The sequence below is a fragment of the Bacillus rossius genome, chromosome 3 (assembly GCF_032445375.1).
Source record: "Bacillus rossius redtenbacheri isolate Brsri chromosome 3, Brsri_v3, whole genome shotgun sequence".
Taxonomy (NCBI): Eukaryota; Metazoa; Arthropoda; class Insecta; order Phasmatodea; family Bacillidae; genus Bacillus; species Bacillus rossius.
In genome coordinates, this window is record NC_086332.1 from 69,940,156 (window position 1) to 69,967,079 (window position 26,924).

The 26,924-nt window shown below is 35.7% G+C and overlaps 1 protein-coding gene across 2 annotated transcripts in view; it reads right to left on the bottom strand.

Moving 5' to 3' along the window:
- Positions 1-26,924, bottom strand: part of LOC134530869 (KAT8 regulatory NSL complex subunit 1) — a 286,616-nt gene that overhangs the window by 25,407 nt on the left and 234,285 nt on the right. For both annotated transcript variants that reach the window (XM_063366135.1, XM_063366133.1), the window contains exon 9: positions 9,918-10,086. In XM_063366135.1, coding sequence (XP_063222205.1) covers positions 9,918-10,086 — 169 coding nt within the window. The remainder of the gene's footprint in view (positions 1-9,917; positions 10,087-26,924) is intronic.

Sequence of the window (26,924 nt, forward strand, 5' to 3'; positions counted from 1 at the left end):
GTTGTGTCAAAGTACTTTGCTTCTGAAATTATTGGGTTGACTTAATTTAGAATCTGAGTTCTTAAACTTGTGTCTTTTTAACCTATATTTGTGTAATTTTAATTTATAATGTTTCAACTGATGGTGCAATTATATTACAATGTTCTCTTCATATTTATTACACTTGAAATCGCAAAAATTAAAAAAAAAAAAAAAAAAAAAAAAAAACTTTTAGGTAAAAATAACACCGATTTTTAGGGTTGTGCGAATGTTCGGTATACTGATACCGAAATCGAAATTTTGCTACTTTCATTTTCGATTTCGGTAAGAATTTCATCTGTCGAAGTTCATTTTTAGCGAAATATTTCGAGCCAAACGAAAGTTCAATAGCTTACCGAAGTTCGTTTGTTCTAGTTGAAAAAGAAATCGTAATTTAATAAAAATGAACAGTATAATACCGGTACAATAACGTTTCTTATTATAAAGTATATTTTACTTAACGAATTTTTTTTAAGTCCCTGCCAAAAATCGTATCTTCGCCATGCAAAACGGTTTCATTTTAAAGTATCATTTTCACTATAACGTATAAATTCTACTAGTAGCGTGGCATTACTACACCAAAATTTACTTAAACTGGTAAATAAATTTCCAGCTAAATGATTAATGTAGTGGAACAAAGATACACAAATACCACCGCAACGTATTTTCTAACCTCTAAATTCTCAAAACAAAGTTAACAAACAGTTGCGCGCACAACCATAGATTATACCGTACGTAGTATGCGACGTGAGCAACACAACACCATTCGATACATCGAAAGACGGAGGTTTGAGAGAAGTATTAATTATTTAGACAAAAGTGTTACGCTACGCTAAAAATACTGTTTGATGTCTGTGCCGGGATTGTTTATTGTTATTGTTGAGTTTATTTTCAGGTTACGTTATTTAGACACCGCATTGTATTTGTGCTACAATATGAATGATCCTGGAGATAAAAAGAAACGAAAGCAATTCACGCTTAAGGAAAAAGTGGATATACTCAGAGAACTAGACACGGGGAAAAAAGCAAGTCGCAGTTGCGAATACATATGGCATTGCGGCTCTCCTGTAGCTATTTTTTTAATATATTTTTTTCTCTTTGTAAAGATATGTATGCATGTTTCAGTGCTAAGTACAAAAACTTGAGGTACCTGTAAGTACTTAGCACTGAGATTCTACTGTAATGTCTTTATATGATTTGCTTGTTATTACTAATAATGTAATAACATATGCAAATCATATAAAGACATTAATTAGAAAAAAGATTTCCATTAAGATTAATTTACGTGGTGATGAAAAAAACTCACGTTAATGAAAATACGGTAAAATCATAATTTGAACAAACATGGCAGATAAAGTAAACAAAATTCAACCGTGATTACAGTAGGTCTAGGTATCAAAACAAAATCATGCAATATTTGAAAAATTACCTGATTCATTTGCTTTCAAACAGTAGTGTAGGTACTATATTCGTAAAACATACATTCCAGAACTGTTAGTACACTATTTAGTATTTACCGTATACACATAAACAAAGAACGTACCTACTTTTATTTGCGCACAGCCAAACAAAAACATTGTCGTCTGCTTTATTTAAATTTTAGATACTCTGACTGGCATATATAATCCTCATAATATACAGCCAATTAGACAAAAAGGTCAACAAGTCACTGCATGTAATGACCACTTGGCAGCAACCATTTGCTATGTTTTGTTTTGACCATGTCCCTTGCCTGATTTACAGCTTCCTGAGCTAGCCATGTGTGACAGTGGTGCAAGATGGCTGCCGTTCCGCAGTATTCACGTATTTTTTCATCAGTACCATGCACGTGATAAATATATTATCATAGACCGACATTACGACTGTAAAGGAAATAGTCTGTGCGCTGAAAGATCTGGATTGATTCTTGAAATTTACGAGTGACATGGGGCTGTGTTGTGTGGTCTAGGGCGGATGTTGATTTTATTAAATAGTAATATTTATATATACATCAAAAGGTACCAAAATGATTTATGTAATAGAATTTATTACTGAAGAGCAAATTTTGGGGCACTTTTTTTCTTTGTTAATTAAAAAATTTCGCTTAACTTTCGTTAAGAATATATTTATCTCATAGAAAAATTCATTTTCGTTTCACTTTCGCGAAACTTGATAAATTTTCTTTCACTTTCATTTCGTGTGGATAAAGTCACTTTCGCACATCCCTACCGATTTTAAGGGAAAATAACACCACTTTTCATCACAAAATAAACACACCTTTTGCATGTCTCTACTGATAACCTATCTTTAGCTCGTTTGCCACCAGAGCATTTTTCTCCTTTGTGCGACATTGTTTTGTTGGGAAGAAGTTTGTAAAAGTAAGCAGTTTCATCTGCATTAAAGATGTCTTCAGGAGAGTATGCTTCCAAAATTCCATCTAGTTTTTCTAGTTTCCATTTTTCTGCAGCTGATTGGTTTGCATCTCGTTCCTCACCTGATACAACATTCCAAGATATCCCGTAACGTTCCCGAAAATGATGCAGCCATCCAGAACTTGCCTGAAAGTTGGGAACATCCATCAAAGAAGCAAACTGTTTGGCTTTGGCCTGTAGCATTGGGCCTGTAAATGGGATGTTTTTCACTCTAGTGTCAGTTAACCAATTGTTTAACGCCTCTTCCAGATCTTTATTTGTGCCTTGCCGCAGTCTTTTGCGGTTGGAACTGAGCGATGATTGTTCATACATCTTCACAATCTTCCCCCGTTCTTTCAGTATTGTAGAGAGTGTAGAGGGTGCCAAACCAAACTGCTTGGCCACGTGCGATTTTTTTGTGCCTTTGTTTACTTCCTTCAAGATTTCCATTTTTTCTTTTAAAGAATACTGTTTCCGTTTTTTTTTATCGTCCATGATGATAAAAATTAAACTAAAACTTGGTTAGAAAAATAAAAAAAATGCATAAATAAATACCGCACGTCACTGAAAATCACTGATGGTAACAAAATGTAAACAATCAATAATGAAAACGGAAACCGAACAGGCCAAAGATTGAACGATATGTGCAGAAGATGGAAACCATTGAGTCGCTGATAATGCCAGTTTTAGCGGCATCTAGTTTTCCAGTGAGTTAACTTTGTGTAAGTTTTTCATAAAAGTTGCCGCTACGGAAAAGTCGTTGGCCATATCTCGCCACAAATAAAATAAGTGAAGTGCGCACATCTAAACAAACAGTTCCTACGACTACGTAGTAACGTATTTTTTAAGTCTATGGCAGTGAGTAAAAGCAGTTGGCCATACCTTGGGTAGAAAAAAAAAAGAAAACAAATGCACATAAAACTTTGCAATGCCGTTTTCAATGTAAATAGACAACAAAATAAATCCGTTAAATGCTTGAATCATTAAAATTATGCCAAGAGAACGACAGTAAGTAAATATTTTGACGCATAGACGAAATATTCGGTAAATGCGAATGATATAGACGAAGAAAACCGGTAAAATGCTTTCGTTGTAACGAAAATCTATTTCGTAAATTTGAAATATTTTAACCTTGTATGTGTACAGTCATTGGAGGGGAATTTCAAATCATTCGTTAAAGTGAAATTTTCATTAATGTGAAGTTCGTTATATCGGTATTTTACGTATTGAGTATAATTGCAAACTATTGTACTTTGGAAATTTATTTAACAATGTTGAATTAACTTGGTAGCAATGTGCATGTGTGTGCTCGTGTGTATCTTTTGCAAATGAAACTGAAGTTATGATATTAATCACTCATACTTTGCATCTATGCAGTTTTTAAGTTTAGAAATCAAAGATAAAACACTTTAACAAACTGTTTTGGTTGTTTCGTATAGGAAAATAGTAGGGATGGGTCAAATCCTATTTTTGGCTGAATCCGCAATACTTAGTCAAATCCTTCAAAGATTTGTCGAATATTGAATCTAAATCCATGAAAAAAATTATTAAAAAATTTAAATTTTTTTTTTCATTCAAATTGTTGTTTTCTAGTACAAATTAATCTAAAACACTGAGATTATTCCATTAAAAAAGGCATAAAACAAATACAAAGAACTTACTTGATGAAATATGGGCATGCGATGCTAGTTAATATGACCTAAAAAAATTAAAAAAAAAAAAAAAAAACCTACTTTAGCACTACTCATGAGTTAATTTAAGTAATATGAACGTCAGGTACTTAAGATAGTTACATTCAATGAGCACAGAAGCCTAATTTAAAAACCATAATAATAAACTGAAAAGACATAAAAAACAAAGCTGTCGTAGATTGTAGTTCTTTACAAAATTAAAATTACATATCCTCTGCACACATGAAAGACCCTTTTAAAAATAAGTAGAATCAGCAACCAAGATCACAAAATCTGCAATGTACGAAAATGCTGTTTCATATGTCCAAGTTTTTGTTTAAAAACACAAGCATTTTGAGTCTCTCAGGGTCCAGCCTGCTTCGTTTTTGGTCCACTATAATGCCAGCTGAACTAAACAATCTTTCAGCAAAAACTGAGGCAGGTGGACAACAATGGTATTTTTTGACAGCTTTGCCAATCTTGGGAACAAAGTTTTGCGTGACTTCCAGCATTTGAGTATATCTTCATCGGGTTTTATTGGCCCTTCCTGCAAATACATCTTTAGTTCATCTTCAGCTGTTACAGTTTCCGTAGTTGTGTTTGTTGTTTTTCCAGAATCAACCAATTGTGAGTAATATGTACACATTCCATGTAGTGGGGGTATGATTTCCGGCTCCTAAAAGACAAAAGTTCATGCAAAATATAATAAGTTGTGACGTGACAATATAAAACCCCTTACAATATAAAAGTTTAAATTATCTTCATACCTCTGGATCCTCCTGAACTTCATGGGCAGGAACTCTGACACCGAGCTGTTGCATTGTGTTTATTAGTGCACGTTTGGCTTCTTCAAAGTTTTGTACGTCAGTAAATGCTTTTCCCTTAATTCTTGGGTCCAGAATGACGGCAGTAGCCCCACTGACTTGAAGTTAATGTTTCTGGAACAGTTAGATTCGTCACTGCCAACGCAATTGCCTGCTTCTGCTCTAGAAGTCTTTTTTCCATATGTAGTGCAGAATTCCACCTTGTTGGCTCATCCTGAATTAGCCAGTGCAGGCTTGAGCCAACTGTGATCTGTGCTTCCTTCAAAACTTTACATGCAGATGCCGAGTGTTTGAAGTGACCAACCAAGCGACAGCAAGTAGAAAACAAACCTGAAAGTATTTTGGAATCAAAAATTGCAGCCTTGATTACCAGTTGAAATGTGTGCGCCAGACATGGTATGTGCTGGAAAGAGGATTCGTTCAGAGCTGCGGTTATGTTCCTAGCATTGTCCCTAACAACACAAAATATGTTCTCACTGATTTTCCACGATTCTAAAGTGTCTGTGATGAACTTAATGATGTTATGAGCTGTGTGAGATATCTCTAGAAAAGGCTTTACTTCTAGGCAAATGTGATGTAGTACATAATCATCATCAATGAAATGTGCAGTAATGCCTAAAAAATCGTCATTCGCAGTAGAAGTCCACATGTCCATAGTCAGAGAAATGTACTCTGCTCTGTCAAGAAGATTTCTTACCTTTTCAACAGTTTCGTTGTACATTTCTGGTATAACATTGTTTGCCAAGTGTTTCCGACCAGGAATTGTGTACCGTGGTTCCAAATGTCTCACAAGTTTTCTAAAACCCCTGTCTTCCACAATAGAAATTGACTGGTTGTCCACACAGATCATGCCTGCAATCAATCTTGTTATTATCTTGCTCCTTTGGTCACCTGGAGGAAACTTCGCTTTTTTGTTCATCATTTCCTTTAGCATTTGTTGTCTGCTGCTGGGGACGATCTGTGTCGTGGATGTTCTTGACTGTGTTAAGTCGACGTCATCAATGTCCGATAAAATTTGTTTTTCAGATGTTCTTTTTTTTTGCAACAGCAATTTCCGCAGCATGCAATTTTAAATGTTTGTGTAAAGCACTTGTACTTTATTTTCCGCCACGCAAAATTTTACACCTACAAAACACGCAGATTGCTTTTGCTGATGAGTCGGGATCTAAATCAAAATACAGTAGAACCCTGTTATAATGTTTTTCAAGGGAGCACAAGAAAAAAACATTATAAGCAGAAAATCTCAATTTAGCACTTAACAATGTTCGAGCTTTGTGCCAATGGACTCACCAAGCTATGTAAACAACTTTAATGTTAAAACCAAAGATAGTATACTTGATACATGAATTTTCTGAAACAAGCCAACAATTTTTCAACTTCATCTTGTTCTCTGGTAAAATTATGTTTGTCTTTAAAGATACACTGCCACATTTTTTGTAAAATTGTCTCATGATTCATGATGACGACATTAAGAGTGAGAACGTCTACTCCTTCGCCACCTGAAAATGTTTAATTTTGGGATTCCTACGTAGGAATGAAAAAAAAAATTATTTGCAAGCAATAGAAAACACCTTTAGTTATGCCCTCGCTCAATGGTTGGCAACTTAAATATCGTAGGACTATGTACGTGCATCTGAATACCCACTGGAATGGCAAGAGAAGAGTTGACTAAGGGTGCCAACTGATACGTAACTATGAACATTGTGTACCTTCAGTATATTGCATAAAATTGTATTTTAAAAAACTTCATGTATTGTATGGCAGCGATTGTAAACATAAACATACATAAAGGAAACTTTTTATCGTAAGTGTTGGAATAATTTGGTTTTAAAACATTTTTTCCCCATTTATTGAATGTTAGATAGCAAACATCATAAGCAGGAAATTACACTATTTATGAACGTTATATGCAGGAAATAAATGCATTGTCCTTATGGGGGAAATATTGAAACTTTAAAAATATGACATTATAAGCAGAAAAACATTATATGCAGGAACATTATAACAGGGTTCTACTGTAGCTCCAAATGTCTGACATTATTGAAATTCACTTACGATTACAAAGAACCGGCTGAAAAACCAGTAAAATGATCATTACCCTGCACTACTACAAACATCTGCATTTCGTAGGGCGTGTTCCAAATGTTCATGCACAATAAGCTACAAAATGGCATCTTGTGCTGAGACTGTGGCTGCTTAATGGAACATGCTTGATGTACACTTAGTAGGCCTATTACAGGTAAAATATGTAACGATCAATTCCGCTATTTACGTTTTTTCCCCTCGTAACATAACCCCAAATCGCGACAATTAACAGTAGTGATGGGATTTTCGATACTTCGATTCCTCGATACCTTCGATACTTGACGGTATCGCAAAGTATCGAGTATCGAAACTGTAAGTTCGATACATTTTTTCGATACCGGAATGCTTGTTCATTTTTATTGAATTAAGTTTTGAGTCGCCATCGTACAAAATACAACTACAGTAGAACCTCGATGATACGTTCCCGTTTCATACATTTTCCCGTGTCATACTCCGATTAATTTTGGTCCCACCGAAAGTACTATATTTACAATGGTTTACTTTCCCGGAACATACACATATAAAATCATTAATTTCCCGTGTCATACGTTTTTACGAAGCGGAAAAGTCCTAAAATTCACAAATTTTTTGTTAGATATATTCCTCCTGATAAATTACGTTTTAATTAATGCTTCTATTTTGAAAAACGTTCATTGTTTACCTTTGCAAACGTAAGAAAGTAACTTTATTTCACCATAGATATGGATAGTATCAGGAAGACTGTGCACTTCGCTACTAGCATCTATGGCCAACACCAAGCGAGACTAGTGGCGCAAACTAGCAATGATTATGACAATGGTGCACGCGCTTTACTAAGGCACGGATCTCATATTTTGTGCATTCATTAATCTTTGAACTGAATATATCCGTTTTTTATTGTATTCTTACGATCGGAATGTTTTGTATTTTACGTTTCTCAAGTTAAAATTTTATTATAAATTGTTCTGTTGCATAAAGTTGTTAGTAAAATGAAACAAACAAGCAAAAATTTCTGGTTTTCTTTTTACAATAGCCTAATTTTTTTATTTCTAATTTAGGCTTGGTGACTTCCCCCCCCCCCCCCCCCCCTCCAAGAAAGGACTTCAAATATTTTGTAGGGCCACTGTTTCTCATGTCAGCTTTACTTGATTATGGACTGTATTTTACATTTCTGGTGGTTTTATTATAGGTATATATAATGATGAATTCATATCTTTCATTAATATAATGCAATTATTTACACATTAAGTATTTATGTTTAATCTGACATTGTGCTGGTATGATAGATTGAATTTATATAGTTTAAAACTAATTTATGTTATTTGTAATAATTGTTACTTATTGGGAAAATATTTTTCCCTGGAGTATCGAAAGTATCGAAGTATCGAAAGTATCGAACTGAAAAAACAATACAGAATCGAGTATCGAAAGTGTGGAATCGTCCCACCTCTAATTAACAGTCACCACCACAGATCATATCGCAAACACAGGAAAAAGGTTTTGGTCCTGCCATTTTTCTCATTAAGATACACGCTATTTTTCTCCAGGATGTCAATAAAGTATTTTCCCATATCAAATGTTTTATGTATTTTACAAGTTAAATTTATTATTAGTTTGAATACTACCACTTACTGATTTCATGCGGAAATTTTTTAAAGATATTTTCAAACGTGTTGAATTATGTCGTTGCATCTTAGCATCATTCACATTTGGTTACGTTTATTGCCGTATAGAGTGCGCGCACGTATTGGGCTATCAATAAATCGCCCATGATTGAATGCCCCGCGCGCACTCTATCAAGTACTGAGTAAACTGCCTATTTTTTCGTTAGTATGTACTACGAAGATAATTATGCGTTAATTCCGTCTTTCGTCCGAGTTCCGTTTTTCTGTTTTAATTTGAACGAAATGTGTTTTTGATGCACAGTTTGATTATAAAATGTGCGACTATCATCCCTTAAAACACATACTTCACGTTTTACCCGCATTGCTGGCGCCGGCCCTGACCTTGACACAGTTGTCTCGCCACGCCGCGTCATTTCAAAACATTCTTCGAGCAGCAAAGATGTAGGTTTGCGGTTATACTGCGATCCCTACTTTCAGTTTTGGATATTTTGATAAAAATCATAGCATTATATTCGGGTAAATACGGTTATATCTATTGGCTGAATGTTTACTAATGTGTGTGGTTTTCGCCAATTAGTTACTTGAATCCTCGCAGATTCGCCGAATCTTTGCAGATTCATCGAATCCCTTGAATCCCTTGGATTCGAGGGATTCGACTGGCCCATCCATAGAAAATAGATAATCTAAGACATTTATAGTGAATAAACTATCCCAGCAACGAACAAAAAAAAAAATAATTATTTCATAAAATTAACAACTTTTAGGTTGTAACGTTGCTGAAAAATCTCACACAATTCACTGATTTCTAAAGAAAGTAAGAGAGTTAGTTATAGCATTAATTTGCGACTCTTAGCTTCCTTGCTTTGTTTTTTTCCCACTTCTGGTGCGTGTGACTAAACGAATAGAAATAATATTTTGGTTTCAACTTTGTAAAAACAAATATTCAATGTTTTGAATTGTTTACACAATTTAAGTTACTGTTTAGCAAAACAGTAGCAAAAAAAAACTTTGAATATTTGTTGCATGTTTAAAACATTCATGTTTATGATTATGAAGTCCCATTAAACATAAAAAAAAGTATCCAGCAATGACAATCTCAGCAGAGAACATTGGTATATGACCAACTCACGAGGTATGCTATGTGAAGTATTCAAGGTTGAATTAAAATTTATTATCTGTATTTGCATATATTTGCACAAGCCTAGCAATAACTTAAAATCCCATCTTATTACCATCCACCAGAAAATTTCCAGGATTTCAAAAGGTTTGCCAATCTATTTCCAACTTCCATGACTTTGCAGAACAGTTCAGTAATTAATCACCTACCTGGAGTGTTTGCACCACTGCTCTCTGCCCGACTGTCTGTCCTGCGGTGCATTCGGGACCGGCCGTGGTTGGGCAGCTTCAAGTAGCTCATGAACTTCTTCTTCTCGTCCACCTCGCAGCGGTCGTGCCTCGCCGCATACACCTCATCTCTCAAGTCTTCCTCCTGAAACTAGGCACCAAACAGTTAATTCCTCCCTAACCTTCTGGTGCTAAAAGTTCAATGCTAAACCACTGGGAGAATACAAGCTATATAACATAGAACATATATAACTTATTGTGGTGACAAGACTCTATAAAATAATTCAGAATCAATAATTAGCTTTATATGCTGCTTTAGATTTAACATGCATATGTCTAATGAAGGAAAAAAAAACTCTTAACTGTATCTAAAAAAAATACTACCCTCTTAGGCACATAAAGAAATGTATTATTTGGCTCCAAATAAAAGTTTAAAAAGTCCCTAAACTCCTATCAAAATTAAACTAAAAGCAGATGGTATCATCTTAATTTAAAAATATTTTGAAGCAATCTACCAGTAAATAAACATGCTAGGTATGTGGGCACTAGTAAAACATGCAACATAGTATACCAAGTGAAAGCTGTGTACAGGAATTTAAATAAATTGACTGGTGCCCTGCCCTATGCCCAAGCTCTCTTGGTCTACCCCACAGGGAAAATACAAACACTGTTATTTTACTTTTTAAGTTATCTTTTAAATGAATCAGTTAATCATTAGACTCCTCATTGCTATACAAAGTATCACCATCAAATGATGAATTATTTTTAATCGCTTAGAAAGATTATGTCACAATTATATTGTATAATTGAGTTTATCCATTATTGATAAACAAGTTCACAAAATAACAGCACTGCCCTTCAATTATTACTACAGTAGAACCCCTTTTTGATACTATTGAAGGGGGTGTCTGAAAATGTTGTAAAATGTGGAAAAGTGATAAATAAGGGAAATGTAAGAAGAAAAAAAATTTTTTTTTTTCAGAGAGAGAACTATATTATATGACCTAAACATATTGTAATCTGATATACACATAATTATTCATTATGAGTGTCTGAAGCATATCAAAAAAGAATAGGTAATTATACACAAGTCTGTAGAGTGTATAGGTAAACATACAGCCTATGTACATTTTCATACTTAAATTAACAATTACATTTACAGGTTAAGAATATTACCAAAAATGTCACAAAACATAATGTACTAAAGCAAAAGTTATATTTTTTAAAGAAAAACAAACACAGCAGGTTTCTCAATAAAATTAAAAAAGCATATTCAGTCTATCTGCACCAGTGGTTCCCAACCAGTGGTCCGCGGACCATCAGTGGTCCGCGAGAGCTAAAATATGGTCCGTGAAAGATTTTAAACTTTGAACTCGCGTCGGTGAACAAAAGCGAGCGCGGTGCGCAGGCGACCGGGGGAAGGGCAAACAACTGACTAAACATTATGGCGCAAGCCGGTCAGTCAGTCGTACGTTTTCTTTTGTTTTGCTCAGCAGTGTTGTGTTAGTGATTCTGTTTAGCGGTTTAGTGGGTCAACATCTGTAACTCCTCAATATTCTTATGGATATTTTGATAAAATATGAACAGGGTAAGTCGGCTACGCATTTTTCTCTGTGAATTTTTTTTAATAAAAACATGCAATTACAAAACAGAATGTGGACGTTACTTTACGTATGATTCTTGTGTTTGCGTATTACAAATTTTCACTACAGTTAGGTACAGTTAGTTGAAAACCTAATTATATATCAAATAAAGCGATATGAAATTAAAATTTATGATAGTAAAAGAACACTGGCCTCCCAAATTAAAAAGTGGAGCCAGCCACAAACATTGTTAAAAATATGCTATCATAAAATTGTTGAATTGTTGTTATGCTGTTTTAGGTGTTTCATAACGAAATAAAAACACCGTAAACTATTTTAATGCCAAAGTCGGATAAAACAATTTTTCTGTGTCGTACGAAAAATTGGAGGATCGAAAAATCGGCCTGAATATTTTTTTTCTTTCAAAGACGCATTTACGACACTAGCAGCGCACTCTTCCTTTGTCGGTTTGACTCGCCCTACTATTGAGTTGCTTTTTCTCAAAAAAGAGATCAGAGCTGTCACGCTTCTGTCTTCCTTCTCTGATAGAGAGCAGGGTTCTCATGTTGTTTTCGAACCGCTTGTGAAACCGATTGGTACTGTGTTTGTCCGCATTTCTTCGTTTGGAATTTAACTTTCCGTTGTGAGAAATTCAACTTTAATTTTTTAAAAAATAATATTTTGATTATTTTGTAAATTATAAGTGTTAATTATTTTCTACATAAGTATGTGTTCCTGCTTATAAAAATTTATTTTGCAAATATTACAAATATAAATATATTTCTGGCAAACAAACTATTAATTTGCTTTATCAAAAAATAATAAGCAGTTTTGTGTATATTATAAACTGCCAGTTATTCTTTATTGTTGTTTGTGCGTTGAAACTCATTTTTGTAATATTTGTAGTGATTATATTTTCCCACGAAATTCTTAGTGCCAAGAATATTACTTTGATAACCATGCCCTAATCGCATGCCAATCCATTAAAAATAATACAACTTTTTCACGAGAACTTTAAAATAAAATGAATAAAAAATGCATTATATGTTTTTATTTAATCTTAAATAATGACCAAGAATCATTTATTTATAAGATGTAAAAAATTTATACCTACAAAAAGTTTTAAAGGTAAAAAAAGTAATTAAATGTAAAAAGTTATTAAAGGAAAAAAGTTATTAAATATTTAACTCCAGATATGTAATTCATTTAAAAATGACTTGGCACTTTTAGTATAACCGTCATAGAATTAGTAAATTTGAGACTGGCGCCAAGAGGGTTAAGGGAAATTTAAGTTACCTACCCACCAAGACCCTTGTTTTTAACGATAAGACAACATTATTTTTTAAATTGTAAAGTAAAGTTGTAAGTTTGTAAAAAAATATAGCGAGGTTAGAATTTTTTGGAAACAGTATATATTTATTTATTTATTTATTTATTTAATGATTTATTTAATGAATTATGAAACAATTTAGCTATATTATTTTTTATTCTTTTACTTGGCATAAAACATAATATATAAGCATAACAGTGTACATTCTATTGCATTTTGGTTTTCTTTTCAAAAATGCTGCCTAAGAGAAAATATGATAAAAGTTACATTAAATTTGGATTTACTTCGATATAAAGTAATGGAGAAATAAAACCTCAATGTGTTATATGCGCAACTGTTCTCGCGAACGAAGCATTGAAGCCAGTGAAATTAAAACGTTACCTAGAAACGATTCATCCAAATTTTTCTGACCGACCACCAGAGTTCTTTCAAAGAAAATTGGAGAATTTAAAAAAAAAATGTAACTCGGGCCTAGTGTTACAAGATATGCATCTTCTGAAAAAACATTAGTAGCATCGTTTGAGGTATCGAAATTAATAGCACAATCAAAAAAGCCTCACACAATAGGAGAAAATCTTGTGAAACATTGTTTAATTAAATACGTCGGAAGAAGTTTTAGGGTTAGAAGCAAAAAAATAATAATTTAAGATATACCTTTGTCGAACAACACGGTGACAGCTAGAATTGAACTCATGTCAAATGATATCGAGAAGCAACTTGTTTCAAGAATTAAAATGTCACCATTCTTCGCTTTGCAGTGCGATGAATCCACTGACATTTCTAATTGTGCTCAGTTATTTGTTTTTGTTCGCTTTTTAGACGACGACAACATAATAAAAGAAGAACTGTTGTTTTCTCAGGAACTGGAAATTACATCAAGAGGTATCGACGTCATGAATATAACTGGATATTTCCATAAATATGGCATTATGTGGGAAAAGCTAGTCGGTTTCTGTACGGATGGTGCTCCTGCGATGTTAGGATCACATTCCGGTCTAGCAACGTTAATCAAACAGAGGAATCCTTCAACATTAACATCGCATCTTTCATCGCCAGGCTTTAGCTTCCAAGACTCTTCCTAAATGCCTTAATGATACAATGAAACTGGCCATAAAAGTAGTAAGTGTCATTAAAATTAGTGCCTTAAATTCACGCCTTTTTAAAAAAACTTTGCACTGAAATGGACTTCAACCATGAGAACCTCCTCTTTCACACAGACGTTGGTTGGTTGTCGAAAGGCAATATGCTGGAAAGATTATACGAGCTGAGAGGAGAGGTTGAGTTGTTTCTAGGTGAGAAAAAAATGGAAGACTTACTAGTACAGTTTTCTGATTTGACATCCCAGATGCATTTGGCATATCTTGTGGATATTTTTACACACTTAAATAAGTTGAACTTTCAAATGCAAGGTTCAGGAAACCGACAATTAGAAGGCGTTGCAAATATTTTTAACTTTGAAGATAAACTTCGTGTTTTTATTTGCAAACTTAAGTTATGGATTAGTCAAGTTGGCGAGGGCAATTACAGTGCGTTTGCAACATTGAAGGCACTCCTTGACGACAAAAAAGTATGTCATGTTTAGGGAAAGCATACAAAAAACAGCAAATGTCATTGGAAACGTGGGTTGATGAATTCAACCGTTACTTCCCAGAATATATCAATACAGAAGCTAATGTGGAACAAAAACTGATACGCAAACCTTTTGGCACTAACGCTAAAGAAGTTGCAGAAGAAATCCAAGAAGAACTTATTGAATTACAAAATGACAGGAACTGTAAGGACGCTTTTGGAGACGTTTTGGTGTAAGAAAGCAATGTCATGTACTAAAATTCGAGAAATCGCTTTGCGCAATCTTATGCTTTTCTCAACAACTTATTTATGCGAACAAGGATTTTCTGCATTACTGATCATTAAAATCAAATCCAGGAATCGACTGAAAGTAAGTGATGATATGCGTGTAGCTTTGAGCAAAAAAATCACCCCAAGAATTCAAGATCTTGTACAGAAGATGCAAGCTCAAAAACTTCATTGATGCAAACTGAATTGTGTACTAAAAATATAAGTTTTCAATCATAACACTGTTAATAAATGTTTATTTTGGTTTTTTAGATTGCTTATGTTAAACATTTCGATTAACATTGAACGATTAGGCTTAAAGTTTATTTTTAGATTGATACAGATTATTTTTTAACCTTGTGGTCCCTGCTAATAATAATAAAATTAAAGTGGTCCCTGATCAAAAAAAAGTTGGGAACCACTGATCTACACAAATATACATACTAGGTTAAGTCACTACTACATACAAATGTTAAATTTCCAGTTTCCAATTATTACAATAAAGATTGTGAAAAAGATGTAAAATTAATTTCAGTAATAACGATCAAGTATAGTTACAAAAAGCAACTTACAACTTACTGCGTGAAGAAATCTGAAATTTTGGTTTGCTTTAATTGCTGGCTGCTCGGTTCCTCTATTTTTTTGTCTATATGATTCAACTGGTCAAACTGACTGGATAGTTAAACCCAGAAAAGTAATTCCTCAAAACAGGAACTGCTTCTAGAGCTTCATGCTTGTGAGGCATAAGGATTCCTTCATCTTCATTTTATAACCATAATCTCTGTCAGGTTGATTTCCTTCATGTGCAAACTGACAATATCATCAAGAGATTGTTCTTCTGTAGTTTGCACATGACTGTCAATGTCGACAAAGTTTCTGAACAAACTGTCCGACTGAATTTTCTTCCAGTCTTCTTCCTCTACACTGTCACCTGGTTCACTGTTCTCATTTGCACACTGTTCCTGAAATTGCAAAACCTGCCTTTCTGAAACAATTTAAAATTGCTGTTGATGTAACTTGTGTCCATGCACAGGCAATTTCACGCACTGCATCAAGAACATTGACTTTTTTTTCTTGTGGATTTTTGCCAGCATCCAAGAGATTCAACATTTTTTGGACAATCCTTTTCCTGTACTTCAACTTAAGACATGTATGATGCCTAAGTCCAAAGACAAACTCACTGGTGTAGTTGGCAGGGAAAAAAACAAGCTTTACATTCCTTAAATTCAAATCCTGAGGGTAAGCTGGGCACTGGTCAAGAAACAGCAAACTTTTTCTCCCCTTAACATGCAATGCTGCATCCAGAGCACGCAGATGCTGTTCAAAGATTTTTGACGTTGTCCAGGCCTTCTGATTTGCCAAATATTTTGTTGGTAAAGTTTTTATGTTTTTAAAACACCTTGGATTCTGTGCCTTCCCTTAACACCAATGGTTGAAGTTTCTCACTTCATCTGAGTTGCTCATTAGCAAAACTGTGAGCCTTTGTTTACTAAGTTTACCACCATGACATTTCTCCCCTGTGTTTTGTCTGGGAGAAGAGAATAAAACAAGACAGTTTCATCTGCATAAAAAATGTCCTTCGGGTCATATCCTTGAATGCATTTGTGCAACTGCTCTTGTTTCCACACTTCTACGGTCATAGAGTCTACACTTCTACTTTCTCCACATACTGCTTTATATACAAGGTTATGTTGTTTGAAAATGGTCAATCCAACCATTGGATGCATGAAACTCATTATTTCCTAGCCACATAGCTATAAATTGCGCCTTTTCTCTCAACAAAACACGGTTTATGGGTACATTCGACACCCTTGCACCCACAAACTATTCCTTCAAAAGTACTTATATTTTCCTCAACTTTTGACGCATGAATGTATTTTCTTTTCTTAGAAAAACTACCACACTGAGATGCATTTTCTTCAATCATTTCGCGATTTATCACAATTGTGTTCAGAGTTGAAATCGGCATGCCTAACCTCTCAACGTATGAAACACGAGTACCTTTGTGCTCGTTCACGCACTTAAAAAGTTGAGTTTTTCATCAATCAATAATGTTTTCCATTTTTTTACACGATGCCATCTTGTTAAGATACGTACTAGTGATGGGTCAATTCCTGTTTTTTCCCGGTTTTCGGTTCGGTATCGGTTCTTAAAAATCGGTTCTCAGTTCTCGGTTCTGACTTAAAACAATAAAATAAATATTATTCACACATTATTTATGAGGTGTTTTAAGTAATAACCTATTTATTGTTTTGGTTACAAAAAAGCACTAAAAAGCCTGTATCCAGACTTACATTTTCAACAATTTACTGTTTATAACACTGAAAATAATAATTTGTTTGTATTGTTCTGTCCTCAATGTTTTTTTTGTATGCATACAAAGTGTACGATAAATAGATGTTAGCATGTCAGCCATTGCCAAGAGAGTTAGGCGCTACCTGGTTCAGTGTTGCCAACTGTGACCTGATAGTACATCCTCCTTCCCTTATTTATTGATCAATGTATACATCAATTTACATCCATTTAAGAAGCTTCCTACATTTACATACAGTTGATACTGTTGAGACGTTTCTTAGTTAATCCACCAAAGCAACGAACACAGATTACAAAGAACTTCATAGTTTTCATTACTACAAACAGTTATATAAAGTTAACTGATTGAAACAGTCTTGAGCCATAAATAACTATTACATGAAACGCAGGTTTAACTTAAAGTTAGAAATACAGCGACCAAACTATTACATGAAACACAGGTTTAACTTAAAGTTAGAAATACAGCGACCCAAATGCAGTGAATATTGTCTGATTTTGCATTTGCATTACATTACTACGTTACCCAATAAACATACATTTTACACAAAGTCAGATATACAAGATTCTCTACGGTTACTCTATGTAGTCTTTCAACCACCTTGGTCTGTTAATGTTCCTTTTTAAGCTCTGCCTCTCTAGTTCTTTGGACCCTCCCTTAGAATTAGTGGCTATTTCTGTTTCCTGGTTATCAAAACCCCTAAACCCTTCTGTACTCTCACTATCCTCTGCATCACTGATACTTTCCAAGACTTTTTCTGTAGGCTGAATGTGATTACCTGGTTTATCTAAAATCTTTGGAGGTATTTCGGAACATCCGAGTACCTGCCGGTAAGGGGCAGGTATAAGGAACCACCGATTCCTCCTGTAACATCCCCTGTCTGTGTCGATTATGTATGATCTAGGCTCCGGCCCAACCTGTTGGATTCGACCATATCTACGTAAATCAGTTATCCATACCGAATCACCCTTCTTCAAATTTTCTAGGTTTTTGACATTATGTCTTTTGTCATACTGCTTAGCCTGCTTGTCTGCTCTTCGCTCCTCCCTTCTCTGAACCTCCCGGGGACTAACCTGCTGAGAAAGTTGGGATGGTAGCAAAGGAAGGTTGGATCGAAGCCTTCGATTCATGAGCAGTTCTGCCGGACTAAACCCATTCTCCAAGGGAGTACTTCGATAAGCTAGGAGTGCAGAAAATATATCCTCGTTTTTTTTAATGAGTTGTTTCGCTACCTTGACCGCTGCTTCAACCCCTCCATTTGACTGGTGGTAGTGCGGTGAGGAGGTCACTGTTTGAAAGTTATTTTCATCTGCAAACTGCTTAAAGCGATGTGACAGAAATTGAGAGCCACTGTCTGCCCTCAACTGTTCAGGAGTACCGAAGCGCGCAAAGACTTCTTTGAGTTTTCTTATTACCACTTCCTCTGATAAAGATGTTATGGGAAAGACCTCAAAAAATCGTGAGTAGTAGTCCGTTATGATAATATACCAAGTTTGATATTTGAAAAAATCTACCCCTACTTTTTCCCAAGGGCGCCTTGGAAATTTTTCTTTCAGTAATGGCTCTTTGTGATTTACTCTTTCTTCAACACAGCGTGGACAATTGCGGATCAAGTTTTCAAGCTGAGATGACAAACCTATCCACCAGACTGAAAGCTTGGCCCTTGCTCGACACTTCACAATCCCTTGATGCCCCATGTGAATGAAATTTATGCATTTCAGTTGTAGGCTGGGTGGAATGACAATTCTTGTTCCTTTCAGTAAAAGGCCCTCTCCAAAAGAAATTTCATACCTGAACTGATAATATGGCTGCAAGTTTTCTGGAATCTCGCACTTTTAAGGCCAAGTCCCCAAGGAAAATTCTTTCAATTTTTTACAAATAGGGTCTTGCTCTTGTTCGGTCTGTATGAGAGAAAGAAATTTATCTGTAATAGGATATGTTGTTAGGGTTTGATGCACAAAGGCTTCAACCTCCCGGGTTAGTTCTGGATCATTCTTGCTAGCAAACTCTTCTAAAGGATTTCTAGACAATGCATCAGCCACTACTAACTCCTTCCCTGGGACGTACAGGACCGTGTAGTCATACCTCATGAGTCGGATACGGAACCTCTGAAGACGAGGAGTAAGTTCATCTATAGGTTTGGTCTGTAAAATTTGTAGTAAGGGTTTATGATCAGTTTCCAAGATTACATGCAAACCAAGGATGTATTGTTGGAATTTCTCAGCGCCCCAGGCTAGGGCTAAAGTTTCTCGTTCAATCTGAGAGTAACGCTTCTCAGTGGGTGTAAGCGTTCGAGAACCATATGCCACTACTTGTCGAACTCCCTCTTTTGACTGCCTAATACAACAACCTAACCCAAAAGAGCTGGCATCTGCACTCAGTATTATTTGCTGCTCTGGGTTAAAAAATGCAAGTGTAGGCGTTTCTCAAAAAAGTCTTTTAATCTCAGCAAAAGCCTTTGCCTGCGACGGTCCCCAAATAAATGAAGTGTTTTTCTTAAGAAGCGAAGACAATGGTTCAAGTGTTTCAGATTTGTTTGGGAGGAACTGAGATGAAAAATTCACCAACCCCAGAAATCGTTGTAATTCACTTGTGTTAGTAGGCTGAGGAAACTCTAACAACGACTGAACTCTTTCTGGGTCCACCGAAATCCCTTTGGATGTCAACACGTATCCCAGGTATTTGACTGCTGTTACCCCAAACTCACTTTTCTCTTTATTTATGGTTATCCCCTCAGTTTCCAGTCTACGTAAAACCTCTCTCAATGTAGCATCATGTTCGGAAATAGTAGAAGCATAGACAAGAATATCATCCATGTGGAATAAAACGCCTTGAATGTTTTCCAGAAGCTGTGCAATTTTGCTTGAAAAATACTCCGGAGCACATGCAACGCCAAATGGCAGTCTTTTAAAGAAATATCTACCAAACGGTGTAATAAAGGTTGTGAGAAGCTGACTATCCTTATCTAAGACCATTTGGTAGAATCCTGAATTGGCATCCACTTTAGAGAAGTATTTTGCTTCTTTTAGCATTGCTAGTTTAGTTTCTACGCTAGAAATTGGGAAATGAGGTCTACAAACACTGCGATTTAACTCTGTGTAGTCACCACATAAGCGAACTGTATCCCCTTTAGGGACTACTACTATGGGTGCTACCCAATCTGTCGGTTGAGTAACTGGCTCAATAATATCCATTGCTATCAGCCTGTCCAATTCCCCTTTCAATTTACCTTGCAATGGTATGGCTACTACCCTTGGAACGGACTGAACAAATGGTTTTGCCCCCTCTTTCATCACAATTTTTACCTCTCCTTTCATTTTGCCTAATCCCTTAAGTAACCCTGGGAACTCTATCGGGATTTTAACCTTTGTGTGTTCCGAATTTGGGTCTACATAACCTTCATCATTTACGTTAGAAACCTCACAACAATCACCTCTGAAGTATACAATACCCAACCTTTGCAGACAAGCTCTACCCAATATTGCAGTTTGCAGCCCTGAAATAACAAACACCTTACATCTACTTTCTTGACCCTTTGTTTGCAAGAGCAAATCCAGAAAGCCAAGAACATTTAACTGGTGGCCATCTGGACCAGAAATTTTCACCCTACTCGTTTTAACAACCTTTAAGAAATTCTCTGGCACAACTGAAGTAGGAACACAACTAATGTCTGCGCCTGTATCTATAAGAAAGTCTACTGACATTTCGAAATCAACTATTTTCACTTTAGTGGTCCACTTGTCTATCACTCGACCTAGTGAATTTAGCCATAATCCTCCTATAAATGTACCCTCTTGCCTCTCATTCTCATCTCTATCCCTGTCTGAAACTGTAAAGACTTTACCCCGTGCTGGCTTCACCCCGGCTTTGCATACAGAAGCCCAATGCCCTAATTTATCACAATTGAAACACTTAGCTTTACGTGCTGGACACTTCATCCTCTCGTGTGCAGGTAATCCACAGAACTGGCACCGAGTTTCTTCTGGATGTGTCGGAAATCTGGACCGAGACGAGCCTTGTTGAGGAGAAACACTGCGTTGATTCGACGAACGAATTCCCTTATGGATCCTGTTGACATCACCACTGTATTGCTTCTCCCGATGAAGCACTGATGACTGCTGTGACTGAAGCTCTGCTTGTTTAGCTGCCAAAACCGCCTCTTCTAATGTCAGTTTTGAACGTAGTTGTAACTGCTCGCTAGTCTTCTTGTCCGCCATGCCAACCACTAACCTGTCCCGAATAAGTTCATTTTTAAGGTCGCCATAATTACAGCTTGCAGCCAAGGTGTGCAACGCCGTTACGAATTCACCAACCGATTCACCTTGAATCTGAACTCGAGAATTAAATTTGTATCTTTCAAAAATTGTATTTGTTCTGGGTGTGAAGTACTCACGAAACTCTTTCAACGCTTTTTCCAATGTGTTCGGCGTCGGGTGAAACTGTGTCCATATTTCCTCCGCACGTTCTCCCAACACGTACAGCAATAGATCAACCTTATCTTTACCCGGTTTAGAACCATGCCCCGACACGGACATATACCGCAAAAATCTTCTTTCCCAAGCTGGCCATGCTGCCGGCTGAGTGAAGTCCATTGGCTGTGGTGGTTGAAGATTGTTTACTCGCCCAGGCGGCGAGGCCGCCTCTGACGCGTCGCTATCCATACTGATTTATTATGTAGTAACAGGTACAATGAATAAACTCCGAGCGCCTCGAAACACAACGGAAACATTAACGCTGTTTACCGCTGCCACCATGTACGATAAATAGATGTTAGCATGTCGGCCATTGCCAAGAGAGTTAGGCGCTACCTGGTTCAGTGTTGCCAACTGTGACCTGATAGTACACAAAGAAATGCATTGGCATAATGCTTCAGTCTTTAAAGAGGCTATCAAAGCAAATTAAAAGGTTTAGAATAGTTTTCAAGCTACATTAAACACACCAACCTATTAAAAATGTAATATATATTAATAAAAAAAATAATTCAAAATAATATAGAAAACACTTAATAAAACTATAATTTACTATATTAATAACACTAAAATTTACTATGTTAATCTAGTAATTAGGTACTTCAAGAAATCTACATACACCCTCCTTTAAAACATAGGAATAAAAAGAAAATGTTACAATAATGGAAATAAATACAATGATGGCGAACTTTCAAAGAATTAAAATATTAAATTGTCCATCAAAATTACTGCCTACATTGAATTCAGTTTGTTTGCACAGTCAACAGTAAATTACTGCCACACTTATGATGCCATTTCTTACACAATTTGCTCTATTTGGCCAGAATAATTATACTTGACAAGTATCAACAAGCATTCGTTTGACCAGCCAATAGTAAAATACATTTACAAAACCATACACCACTTTACTAAAAAAAAAAACACCTTCCCCCTTCAAAGCAATCCCGTTTACCTAAAACAGAAAGTTACTAGCCATTACGCTAGATGGCTGCAGATGCAGTGAACTTACACTCCAAAGCACTGCACAAATAATGCATAAAATTTTAAAATGCCAAAAATTTTTACAGAAAATCTTAAATCAAGCATTAATTCTATTAAACAAATATTCTGTGGAATTTGCACTTTAAATTGTTCTTTATACACCAGTAACCCTTACTTACGTGTCAACGACTCAATTAACTGCTTATTTTTAATTACAAATTGAAACAAACATGGCATCTTTCTGTTCTCACATCTCTGCTGAGGCATGTTATAGAGTTGCACACATCTATGAATGACATCTATGGCACCTTCAACTGTTATGTTTTGATTGTAAAACGTACTTTGTTTACAGATGTGACGAGAACATTGAATATTTTCACGTGCAATTTATTTTATAGTTAGAGATGAATATTATTCCACAGAAGTCCAAAAAAATAATTCATATGTGGATTGGACGTGAGTTGAACCATTTCATGCTGCAGTTAAGTTGTAGTGAAGGACTATTTTCGTAAAGGGTTTTGCTATACTGCCGGTACCGGTACCGGCACCGACATTTTAGCTGCAGTTCTCGGTGCCGGTTAAAATGCTGAGAACCATAGGAACCAAGAACCGATACCGACCCATGCCTAAAATGTACAGATAAAAACACAATCGCTCACAAAAAAAATCAACGTTTTCCCTTATTCACAATATTATTTGTTGTCGACCATGTTATTCTTAACCGAAGTTGACAAAGATTTAATACCGGAAATGTATACAATACGTAATCCCGAATGTTAAGTTAGAGATGAACAAAAAATAGTGCGTGCAGGGTGGCTACCAAACTGTAAAGAATAAATTCCCTGACTTTTCCCTGACTTTTCCAGGACAATTATTTTTATTCCCTGACCATGCCTAACAATTTCATCAAATTTTTTTTAAGCGTAAAACCTTCTTATTTTTGCATTTTAATTAACTTATCAGATAACATACACAAATATATGTCAAACCAAAATCAGACTATAATAGCTTTAAGAAATTAAAATTTTTTGATTATAGTGTATGTTAAGTGATGATGAAATTGCTAATATTTAGTGAATTATATATAGGTCCTAATTAACATACACATTCTTAAGCAATATTAGCAAACAATCTTACTTAAGAGTTTTGATTAGTTTTTCTATGTCTAATTGTAAGGTAACAAATTAGAAGAGTAATGGGTCTTTTTTCTTAATAATGTACGTAATTTTGTTGCCTGTAAATAATAACACATTTTTTGTTGAATATTTTTAGCACTTAAAAAAAATTTTGATTATAGTGTATGTTAAATGAAGATTAAAAACAGAACTGTTATATACGCCATTTTACCCAATTATGTAAAAATTATTGTTTTATTTACTCATTTGATGTATAATAACCCAAAAAAGGATAATAATCTAAGCGTTCACAACACTGATCATTATAAAAAATAACTACTATAACATACAAAGAAGATCGCCTGCAGTAGCGGTAGCAAAGCGAACGAACTATCTGTGACCTGTCTTCTTTGAATTCGAGATGGGAGCGGACGAACTAAAAGAGCGACCTAGTTCGCCAAAGAGCTGCGAACTAAAGCTGGAATTACAATGCCCCGACGGGTCAGACACGACAGGCCCGACAAACTGTCGTGCAGCATCTCAGCACGACAGATTTAAAAGCGTAGGGTCACAATACCACGACAAAAATAACCCGACGATTTTCAATTTAGCCTTCGGCAAATCGTGCCAAGCTAAATACTTCAATTAAAATGCATTATAGAATGCACTAAAAACAAAGTAGGCTCTTTTATTTATTATTGACAGTTGAAGTGCAAAAAAACATTTAGTCGTTTGCGATACGAAGTAAGGTTAAGTTGATTCGTAAAACAAAGAGTAGTTTATTATAGTTACAAGGAAACAAGATAAAGATATGTCAGTGAGGGGAAGAAAAATACTCCTGATGTTAGCTGTGCGAAGAATTAAAAAGAAACGAAATGTTAAAAGATGGATTCTAAACTAACGTCTTTAACCATAAACACGATTATAACTGTTTATGTTTATACAAACAGACTAAAGCTCTTTTCACAATACCGCGACGCGATATGACGTGACGTCATACCAAACCAGCCAATCACAACTACATCGCCCGCGATGGGCGACAGCTCACTTGGCGACGAGGCTGTTTCGTCGCTTCGGTGATGTCGCTAATGACGTCAGAAATAACAGCCAATCAGAAACAAGATTGTGGTAAAGAAGAAGAAGAACTGAAAACAAGAGTTAAGAAACGATGTATTGATGCATCTAAGTAATGTTACTAAACAACACGTGGATTTTGTTCAATTTAAATGAGTTTTGAAGAGCGTCTGATTGATGAAGTTCAGAAAAAGCCGTGTTTGTACGATGTTTCTAGTAACTAATATTGTTATAAGACGGAGAAAAATAAAGCTTGGTTAGAAATATATTATGGGCTTCGCGATCCTATCCATAATTAAATGCTTCTACCAGTCAGTCAGTGTACAAATATAATAACAACAATCTGAATATTACCGCCAAAAACTTTTGTTTACAACCATGTTGTAAAATATCCCCAGCAGAGTGCAGGCTGGTTCGGTTTTTTTCGCCAGCTGCATGGCGATCGTGTCGCGCTATTATGAAGTGCACTAGCTGGCGACATATATTTACGTCGCTGCCTTCGCTACATCGCGTCGCCAGATCGTGTCGCATCGCGGTACATTGTGAAAAGGCCTTAAGGCAAGCTACAAATTTTTCAATTCACCCACACGTAAAACGAAATTTCACTTTTCAGCAAAAAGATTTACCAAGTAGGTAAATATTTTTGAAATTTAGTTCTGTACTGTTTCCTTTCCGTTGCAGTTTTCTTTTCTGTCGGGCAGCCCGACACGACAAAATTAGAAATAGAATCTAATCCTTGCGGGCCGTCGGGGTGCGTATTTTGTCGGGCTGATGTCACGGCGAGCTTGTATTTCATTGGCTATTGAACTTGTCGGGCCTGTCGTGTCGGGGCCGTCGGGACATTGTGATTCCAGCATTAAAGGAGCGCTCCCGGTCGCGAACTATTATGCGCAAGTCTAATGATTAGCTACTCTTAATATTTACCTTTCACTTTTCTTATCCTGTATTGGAATTCATTTAAAAAATGGTTTACTCCATAAAAGTAAAGGGCTAAAAATTTTAATATAACCAAATAAACATTTTAACTTATTATTCACCTTTACTCTTAGCTTTCAGCAACGGCAATATTCTTCCCAAGCCCACACATTCATATCTGATCCCGCGCACATGTTTTTTTTCTTTTTGTCTTCTACTTCTATTCTCTCCTTTTTATATTCAGAACAAAGCCCGACTAGTTTAATAAATAATACTGAAAACCTGTACACACCACTAATCAAAACGTTTACACAAAGAGGACAGCATAATAAAATAAATAGTACATCTGAAAAATAAAACGTAGAGAAGCACTACATGACTGGGAACAAAAAAAACACACACGTTTTCATCCCAAAACATTCGTGTACTTGTACCACAGTTGCCAATAATACGAGAAACAAAAATAAAACTATCTCTGTCATATCGGTGTACTATGAGTTATAAAACTAGTAAGCATAGAATAATTTGGTACACGTACAATTACTATGGTGGCAATACAATGCTTGCGCGTGCGCGCCAGCCAGTTGTTATCAGCAACGCAAACACAGCAAAGTGTTTTTCATGGACCCGCGTCATCAAAAATGGCTTCATTAAAATGTCAAACTTCGTATAAATTATAGTATTCAGAATTTCAGTTAATAATTCGATACATACAATTAAAAAAGACTATGAATATTAAGCTGTAAAATGCTGCAGCAGGAACTTTAGACAAGATTTAATTTTTTCCCTGACTATTTGAAAAATTTCCTGACTTTTCCATGACTTTTCCCTGCTGGCAAAATTCCCTGACTTTTCCCGGTTTTCCCGGTTGGTCGCCACCCTGTGCGTGGAGTCCCTCCGCGCGGAAGAAGTGAAACTTCGAAATGTGGAAATGAAAATAGGAAGGGGTAGAAATTGATTTTTTGTGAAATCATCTTGTATCAAATCAAACTAAAAAAACAAGTAAATGAAATAATAAATATTATAAATTAAAATAGAACAATAAAATAGAACAAGTACGTATTTCAGCTAATTTCACGACGCTCACACTGTTTACTTCGCTGCATAGTAAGAATACCATACGCATGTGCTTGGAATATTGGAAGCTACTCGTTGCTAACGCTCGCGCTGGCCTGTAACAGGTATACTACGCGCATGCGTTCGAGTGCCATGCATTCACTCTCGCTCTGTCTCTTTCTATTCCCCCTCCCCAGGAGCGTTGAACGTTTAACGCAACAGTGCTTTCATACCCCCTCCATGATAGCATTAAACGTTAAACGTTATTAGAGGTCGCATTAGAAGTTTCACTTCAATAGGAATTCCTATAAACTGTAGC